Genomic DNA, 9,578 nt, shown 5'->3' with positions numbered 1-9,578 from the left:
ACTCCAGTATTCTTGCCTGGAAAATCCCATGGACCCGGAGCCTGGTAGGCTACCATCCATGGGGTCGCAAAGAGTTGGACACGACTGAGTGACTTCACTTCACTTCACTTCACCCTATGAAGAGCTTCTGGAAACAGTCTGAGCTTCCACAAACCTGGGAAAGGGAGAAAGTCCCCAGTGGATAGAAGCAAAATGAGATGAGATGTGTGCAGAGAAAGGGAAGGATTGAGGAAGAAACAGACCATTTCCCTGGCTGAGTTACTCTTGGGACCATGTACTTGGGACTCTTTGGGGGCTTGAGGTCAATGAATATTGGGTGGGATGAGAGCAGGGCCCTCAGAGAGAGTGAACTTCTGTCTGCTCTCCTGGTAATATTTTCTTTTATTTATATATATTTGTTTTTTTCTCTTTACCACTTTTACTTGGGGTCTTCTTGTGTTTTCACATAGTTGAAGGCCATGGGCAAGACGCGGTAGAATATCACTTTTGTTTAACTTTTATCACTAAGTTGGTTTCGCTTCCTAGTTTGTATGAATAAACACATTTTTGAAGGGGGATTTTGAAATCTATTTTAGAAACGTGTTTGCATTTGATTAAAAATACCACGAAGACACTGCTAACCACAACAGGCACACCTTGGGAGTGGGGTGGGCACACCTAGGGGAGGGGGCCGTCTAGTGTTATGACCCCGGGATATTGAGCTGTGTTGGCTCTTTGGGGGAAATCCCTTCAGTGCTATGCTGTAAAATGGAAGCTACAATTATGTTTTTAATGAGACCTTTGCCCACATAGTATTTTGAAGCTCTTAATTCATTCACAGAATGATTCCACTGATGCTCATTTATTCAATGTTGTTCAATTAAAGTTGTCATTGAATAAATAGTAACCCCCATGGTCTGTGCTAACAGCTAGGATAGATGAGTGAATAAAACATGGTTCTACCTTATGTAGGATTTGTTAAATCACAGTGCTCCATCCGTCAGCTTGGGAGCAGGGAAGAAAGTGGGAGACACAGTGACCATCTTACTATTCCCTTTGGGAATTTTGGCATCCCAGGCTTGCGATCCATAGAGAAAACGTCTCAGATCTTATGATAAGACTTGACTAAACAGTGCTGAGGAACTCTGTTTCAAGTAATGTTGAGCACAAAATAAGGAAGTTGATCAAAGCTTGTGTTAAAATGTTCCAGAGAAATCTCACTTTAGAATATAAACAAAGTAATAACTGAGACACAAGTGAAGTAGAGATTCCTCTGACCTGGAAGCAGAGAAACTCATGTTCTGGTTGTCATCCCACCACTGGTCAGGTTCCTGACTTTGTTGTTGTTTTTAATTTTGATTGAATTATAGTTGACTTACAATGTTGTGTTCATTTTTGCTAGGGTACCTGACTTTGGATATGTCACTGAAATTTTCTCAATTCCTTCATTAGATAAATGAGAGAACTGAATTGGATTATAATTTCTCTAGCTACAAGGTGATTTAGGTAATATGTTGTGAAACTTTTCCCCATGGTTATTTATTTCTATATATGAACCAAAAATGTAAATAGTGCATCAAGTTTCTGCTGTCACAGATATTTTTGCTTAGCATAAGGCTAAATTTATTAAAGAAAAAAGGAGAGTCAGTTTAAAGAATACTATCAAATAAATCAGAGTACAGGTCATAATTTGTTATCATAAACATTTTTAAAATTTTATTTTATTGAAGTAGTTGACTTACAATGTTGTGTTAATTTATATTTCACAGAAAAGTAATTCAGTTATACATACATATATAGATAGATAAATAGATGGATTTTTTTTTTCTATGCCATTATGGTTTATCCCAAGATACTGAATAGTTCTCTGTGCTATTCAGTAGGACCTTGCTGCTTATCCATCATATATATACTAGTTTGCACCTACTAATCCCAAACTCCCTCTCCATCTTTCCCCCACCTCCCATCCCCTTGGCAACCACAAGTCTGTTCTGTATGTCTGTGTTATAAGAAACATTTTTAAGGTTGGGCGTGACTAAGGTCAGAAAACACGTGGATATATATTCTCTTAGATTCCTCTACATGTCTATCTCCCTGTAATTAGTTTTCCTCTTTATCTTCAAGCCATATGGTCTTAGAGTAGAGAGTTTTTACTGGAAATAGCATTGTGGGATGCAGAATAAAGTTGTCAGCTTGCCCAAGTGATCAGTCACACAGATTGTACTGAATGGCCTTTTCATAGACAGCTCTTCATGTGAGTCACTTAGCTCATTAGTGCAATACACATAATTTTCTTCTGTTTTGTCTTTCTTTGATGTGTTTTCAGATCAGTGTGTTGACAGAAAGAATGTTCAAGCATCTTCGGAAATGGTTTGTCACTCGCTTTTTTGGGCGTTCTCGGCGGAGAGCGAGGCTGGTCTCCAAAGACGGAAGGTGCAACATTGAGTTTGGCAACGTGGAGGCACAGTCGAGGCTGATATTCTTTGTGGACATATGGACGACCGTGCTGGACCTCAAGTGGAGATACAAAATGACCATCTTCATCACAGCCTTCTTGGGCAGCTGGTTCTTCTTTGGCCTGCTCTGGTACGTGGTCGCCTACGTCCACAAAGACCTCCCTGAGTTCCATCCCCCTGCCAACCACACCCCTTGCGTGGAACACATTAATGGCCTGACCTCAGCTTTTCTGTTTTCTCTGGAAACGCAAGTGACCATTGGCTATGGATTCCGGTGTGTGACGGAGCAGTGTGGCACTGCCATCTTTCTGCTCATCTTCCAGTCTATACTCGGCGTCATCATCAATTCTTTCATGTGTGGTGCTATTTTAGCCAAGATCTCCAGGCCCAAAAAACGCGCCAAGACCATTACTTTCAGCAAGAACGCAGTGATCAGCAAGCGGGGTGGGAAGCTTTGTCTCCTGATCCGAGTGGCTAATCTTCGGAAGAGCCTCCTCATCGGCAGTCACATATACGGAAAGCTTCTAAGGACCACCATCACTCCTGAAGGAGAGACCATCATTTTGGACCAGATCAATATCAACTTTGTGGTTGACGCAGGGAATGAAAATTTATTCTTCATCTCCCCACTGACGATTTACCATGTCATTGATCACACCAGCCCCTTCTTCCACATGGCAGCAGAAACCCTTCCCCAGCAGGACTTTGAACTAGTCGTGTTTTTAGATGGCACGGTGGAGGCAACCAGTGCCACCTGCCAAGTCCGGACATCCTACGTCCCAGAAGAAGTGCTCTGGGGTTACCGTTTTGCTCCCATAGTGTCCAAGACCAAGGAAGGGAAATACCGAGTGGACTTCCATAACTTTAGCAAGACTGTGGAAGTGGAGACGCCTCACTGTGCCATGTGCCTTTATAATGAGAAAGACGCTCGAGCCAAGATGAAAAGAGGCTACGACAACCCCAACTTCGTCTTGTCAGAAGTCAATGAAACAGACGACACCAAAATGTAACACTGAGTTTTCCACACAAGTACAGTGAAATCTTGAAGATACCTAGTTGACTAGAAACATTATGAAACAATCAACAATTTGGGGTATGACAGTAGGAGGAGAGCCTTTAAAGTCTCCCTGCACAAAGCCCCTGAACCCCCAAACCATGATCCTACAAGACACACAGCTCTACACGTTAATTGCATGAGAACATGGGATGGATTTACAGGAAATTGAAATATGGGAGCCATGTGCTCAGTTGCTCAGTCATGTCCAACTCTGTGCAGAGCCCTCCAGGCTCCTCTGTCCATGGGATCTCCCAAGAAAGAGTACTGGTGTGGGCTGCCATTCCCTTTTCCAGGATGCGAGCCATAGGAGCTCACATAAACTCTCTAATAGGATTATTTGAAATCATGCAGTGTTGATTGGCACAGACAAAAATGACTGAAAGCCTCATGGACAGGCCAAATGAGATCTTTTTAAGAGTCTCCCTAAAGCAGTTATGAGCTTTATTGAAGATCAGGGGAAAACTATATTCTTACTTTGATTCTACTGATAAGAAAGAAATCACTTTTATTTGAACATTGGCTCTTAAAGGAAAAGTTGCCTCCTGAGTTGGGGGAGATGAACCAATTAATGACAGTGAGAAAAGACAGATGCCCAGTGAACATTTGTGAAGCTCTGATCTTCTCCAGCCCTGGCTGATGGAGCTTTTGTATTAGTCTGGGTCATGCTGCTTTCCCAGAGCAGGGAAGACCCAGTCCATGGACCCCACATCTCTAAGTACCCAATGAGGGGAGGAGCGTGGGACACAGCCTGCTCCACGCCATCCCGACATCCTGCAGTGAAGCCAGGGCTTTGGCCCATGTACTTTTAGACAGAAGCTAAAGCACCACTCTGGGATCTCAATGGACTCTCTCCTGTAAGAAAGGATGCTTGGTTTGAAAATAGGTTTGATATTTCTTCTCATTTGTGTTCAATGGGAGAAGGCACTGGCTTCAAATCTGTTAAAACAGTACTTGCTGATCTTCCAAGAAGGCAATGAGGAGTCTGACAGTGGAAAGGCAGTTTAGAACGGAAAACACTGCTAACGCTTCCGAGAAAAACATGTCTTATGTTTTTCGCCTGAGGGTTTGTAACTGAAATGCTGTTTCAAAAGGAGAAGCATGGAAGGGTGGGGAATGGGATGTGACTTCCCCATAAGAAAAGTGCTAGGTCTTCCTGCCTCTGAGAGCCAACACCACATCTTCCTCAAAGAGACCACTGTGATATCCTTAAATTATGCATGTGTTAGTCGCTCAGTCTGTGTCCAACACTTTGCCACTCCATGGACTGGAGCCCGCCTGGCTCCTCTGTCCATAGAATTCTCCAGGCAAGAATACTGGAGAATTCCATGGACAGAGGAGTATTTTATTTTGCTCTGAAGGAGGGGATTTAACTGTGAATGTCTTGTTCAGTTCCCCACCCCCCATGTTATTTTGAATGTATTCTGGAGAGGACGGTACCCAAAACTGCGTAGGAATCAAAATGTTTTCAGTGTGTTGATTAACATATTAAATCTCTGACGTTGTGACGTCCTTTCCCCAAGTGTCAGTCATTGTGCTTTAGTGTGAAAGACCAACCAGTGACAGTCTTCTTGGGGAGGGCGGGCTTTCTCCCGGGAGGTGTGAGGGGTGACCTATTGTCTTGACTCCAGCGTCCCCAGGACATGACCTCTGGTGCAGACGTGCCCCCTTCCCTAGTGGCCCCTCAAAACTCTCCGTGTGAGTCTTGGCACAAAGTTGCAGGTACTGGTGGCGTTGTTTTCCCAGGCCTGGGGTGGAGTTTGTTCAGATGCACACACAGTCTCTGGTCCTTCTGACGAAGACGAGTGAGGAGTCTGCTGGGGTCAGAGTTGTGCACTTTGTCCGTGTCCGTAATGGTGGACCCAACGGGTCCATCACTCCGTGACTGTAAGCGTGTGGCGTTGCCATTTAATCTGCTGACAGAGCAAAAGGAAATCAGGGGTAACAAGCTTGAGGAAGCTAGAATTCTCTGCTGACCCATTGCTATGAAGGTTTATGACTCCAGTGTTTCTACAGATTGGAGGGTCTGTTCTGCTCCTTAGCAGATGCTAGGGGATGCTGGCAGTGAATAGGCGATCAATAGGTCACCATAGGCGATCCATTCCTCTTGATAGTTAGAAGAGCAGAACAACCAGAACCTTTGCGAATGACCTTTCTTTCCAGGTTATTTGATGGAAGACTGTCTGCTTCCAAGGACTCCTTCCTTAGGATTAAGGCATTCTACCTCTTGAAGTCTACTTTTTAATGCAAATTCCCATTGAAACTTTTGTTGTGGTCGTTATTGTTTAGTTGTTAAGTTGTGGCTGACTCTTACAACCCCATGGACTGTAGCCCACCAGGCTCCTGTGTCCATGGGATTCTCCAGGCACAAATACTGGAGTGAGAAGCCATTTTCTACTCCAGGGGATCTTCCCGACCTAGGGATTGAACCCACAGCTCCTTCCACATTTCTTGCATTGCAGCTGGATTCTTTACTGCTGAGCCACCATTGTAGTCACATTGACTCTTTAGCAACTACTTACACGCAGATGAAATAAGTCCCTGAAGGCACCTAAGGGGTGGCTGGAACCCCAAACCAGCCTAAGAATCGTGGACAAACGGAGAGAGAGAGTTATGACAGGCACAGGAGCCCAGTGAGTAAATAAAATGCATAGGAGACAGAATGTTCCAGAGGGCCATCTTGCCCATAGTTCAATGCCAGTGTTAAAGGCATTAAACATTTATTCCAAGGTGGTAGCAGGGTTCCCAGCAAGGCCTGAACATACAGGGACTGCTATTGCTACCGGTGTGCTCTATGGTTCTATTTACTGATTTATCCATTTTAAAAGGTATTCAACATTTCTTAGTCCTTTCGAGAAAAACTGAACCGCATGGTGCATCACCATATTCAAAGTGTTCTATTGGCGGGGTGGGTGGGGACTGATTCCCCCTGAATGGCCTGCTTAGCTCTGCCGCCCTGTGGTTTTGACTTGCAGAGTCTGATCCTGGTTTAACCTTCTAGGTCTTAGGGTGGTTCAAGCTCCAATATTTGGAGTTAAGACGTGGGGGACTGTCTAAAATTGTATTCTTCAAGACAGAAAAGGTGGAAGGAGAAGTTCCTCTCCAAGTTGCCAAATTTAAAGAGCAAGAGGCTTGGCCTGTCCGTTTCCATGGACAGCAGAGAACTTCCCTGGTGGATCACGGGGACAGTTGAGGAGGTGTCTTCCTTGGAGATTTTACATGAAACAGGAGATGGGTCCTCAACAGGGTGACTGTGACTAGTACGGGGTCCGTCCCCTGTGCTCCGATGATCAGAATGCAAATAAGGCCTTGGCCCCGCCCCCGGGCCGTTGTCCTCCCCATTCCAGGAAGTGCATGTCAATCAAAGCTTGACAGGGGAGATAGAGCTTTTTATTTTGGAAGCCAGAAGTTTGAGAACAATGACTGGAATTTCCTCTTTCTGTCCAGCAAGGGCTGTTTGTCACTGGGGAGATAAAAGTCCAGGGGTAGGGAATAAAGGTTATCGGAATTTGCGCTGCACAGAGCCGCGTGGGGGGCGCCACACGAGGAGGGGTTACGGAGGAAATCTATTTCAATGCCTGTCATTAAGTTTCCATTAAAAGAACATTCAGTTAGGAATTCAAAAATAATTTAATCTCCCCAGCCAGATGCACCCAGCTGGACTCCTTGGAGCTGCGCCCTGCGGAGATGGAGACTTGCAAGGGGGCTGAGGTTGGGGGGGCGCGAGGCGCGGTGAGGGCGGGTGTGGGTCCTTCCACAACTCCATTCCAAGCAACTTCCACAGCCCTGGGTGTTGTTGAGGCCAGAGCGTCTTTCAGGCGAGAGAGGAACCCCAAATATGTCTTGTGCTATAGTAGGAGAAGCTTAGTACAGGAGCTACTTCCTGAGTTCTTACTATGTCTGGGGTTCCGTTTAAGGCAGTTTGTACACACTATCTGGTCTTCCCTGGTGGCTCCGATGGAAAAGAGTCTGCCTGCAATGCAGGAGCTCCAGGTTCGATCCTGAGTTGGGAAGATCCCCTGGAGAAGGAAATGGCTACCCACTCCAGTATTCTTGCCTGGGAAATCCCACGGACAGAGGAGCCTGGCAGGCTACAGTCCATGAGGTCTCAAAGAGTCAGACATGACTGAGCGACTAACACTTACTTATACACTATCTAACTTAATTTTCCCGATGATCCAGTGAGGTGCTATTATTCCCCCTATTTTCCACAAGAGACAGCTCAGGTAAGGAACTTGTCCAGAGTCACTAGCTAGTCAATGGCAGAGCTGAGACCCAAACCCACATCTGTCTTGAAAGCCATGGGTTTAAAATCACTCAAGTCTACATCCTCTAACATGGGTCACCCTCTGGGAGGACTCGCCAGGGCTGCCAGACATCTACCTGGATCCAGTGGATAGTCAGCACCCGTTTCTGGTTCTGTCTCATGCTTTGGGAGAAATCCCACATTGCTTGGCACTGGATTGAGCCCCTGGCCACTGCTTGACAAGCATCTCTGGACTTGGGTGTTCTAGGAATAGCGGTATGTATCTCTTAGGTCTACATACACCCTAAGTATCTGTACTAACTAGATATATGTTGGTTTATTTCAGTCTGTCAGTAATCTGTCATTTGAGGTAGAAACAGATATTTTCATTTTGATCAATGGGGAAATGGAGCTTTGGATACCCCTGGAAGGCAGTGTTTATATTCCGTATTCACCTCTGTATACCTATAGCACCAACACATTGCCTCATGTGGTCAGTAAGGGGGTTTTGAATCAGTAAATGAATGAATGAATGATTTGCTCAAGACAACATGGGTAACGGTGGCTTTCATCCTACATCTGTCCAAAGAATTTTTGACCAAGCTACATTATTCATTTGCAGAGGGTCCTTGATAAATGACTTAGCTTCATTGAATCTCGGTTTCCTTATTAGTAAAAGTGAGCTTTGAAATAGGGTAAGGGGGAGGATTAGATAAAATAATAGATGGAAAATTTTTCTTTGTAAGAAGTAAATGACTACTGATGTATATAGTTGGGTAGGAGCGTGGGTTTGAAGCTGGGAGCCCTGGTACCCGGGGTAGACCCCTGGCCACCTGATGCTTCATGGGCAAAGGATGCAGAGAGCTGAGTGGGGCTGTGACAAAGACCAGAGGCCTCCTGAACATAGCACAGGCTATGAGTTGGGGGAATATGAGTAGAACCTTGGTACCCTGGACTTCATTTCAACCCAACAGATGTTTGTTGAGGACCTCTTGTGAGTCAGGCACTGGGGATGAGAGTGAGGATGTAAGGATGGTTTCTGTCACTGGGATAAAGGATCCTGAGGGGCTTAAACCAGCCTGGGGACCAGAGCTAAATGGGAGAAGTGCTGAGTGTGGAGAAAGTTTATTTTTTTGCCTTATGAAACATGCTTATGTTTCCCAAAAATGGTGTTGACATTACTGCTAAGACTATTGATTATGGAACGTATAATTATTGGGAATTAAAAAAAAATTCTTTACAATATATTCTACTGGAGATGTACAGTCAGCAAAGTGCTTGTAAACTCACTTGTGGGAGTTCTTTTCTCTGCATGACCATGCAACAATCTGACACAGAGTTAGGTCCTTTTGTTCAAGTTTATTTCCATTTATTATTGTTGTTATTTAACATTTTTTGGCTGCATGGTGTGTAGAATCTTAGCTCCCCAAGCAGGGGTGGAACTTTTATCCCCTGCATTGGAAGTGCAGAGTCTCACCCACTGGACTTCCAGGGAAGTCCCTGCCTAAGCTTATTTCTGGAGATGAGAGCTTACGCATTGTTTTCCTCGATGGCTTTAACTGTTTTCTTTGATTAATCATGCAAAGACCGGTTCTATGGTTCCAAAATCATGGAACAGGATTTAGAACACTCACTCTATTCCTATGGCCTCTCCTTTCCTTGCCTCATATCAAGCTAACCATTCTTTTTTTTTTTTTATTATGCTGCTGTTTCTTTTTGAAAAATATAAGCGGTACACACATATCTATATCCCACTCCCATTCTTAAACAGAAAGGTAGCATTCTAAAAACACTGTTTACTTAATAATTCATCCTGCAGATTATTGTGTAAGGGCCATTGCTG

The 9,578-nt window shown here is 44.5% G+C and overlaps 1 protein-coding gene across 3 annotated transcripts in view; it reads left to right on the top strand.

The window, feature by feature from the left end:
- Positions 1–5,791, top strand: part of KCNJ1 (potassium inwardly-rectifying channel, subfamily J, member 1) — a 32,965-nt gene extending 27,174 nt beyond the window's left edge. For all 3 annotated transcript variants that reach the window (XM_010844683.1, XM_010844684.1, XM_010844682.1), the window contains one exon: positions 2,306–5,791. In XM_010844683.1, the coding sequence (XP_010842985.1) occupies positions 2,327–3,445 (1,119 nt within the window). In that variant the 5' untranslated portion in view covers positions 2,306–2,326 and the 3' untranslated portion in view covers positions 3,446–5,791. The remainder of the gene's footprint in view (positions 1–2,305) is intronic.
- The last annotated feature ends 3,787 nt before the right edge of the window (positions 5,792–9,578 follow it).

Source organism: Bison bison, unplaced genomic scaffold, assembly GCF_000754665.1.
Source record: "Bison bison bison isolate TAMUID 2011002044 unplaced genomic scaffold, Bison_UMD1.0 scf7180017864205, whole genome shotgun sequence".
NCBI classification, from domain to species: Eukaryota; Metazoa; Chordata; class Mammalia; order Artiodactyla; family Bovidae; genus Bison; species Bison bison.
Note: the sequence above shows the minus strand (reverse complement) of the source record. Positions and strands in the feature narration are given on the sequence as shown.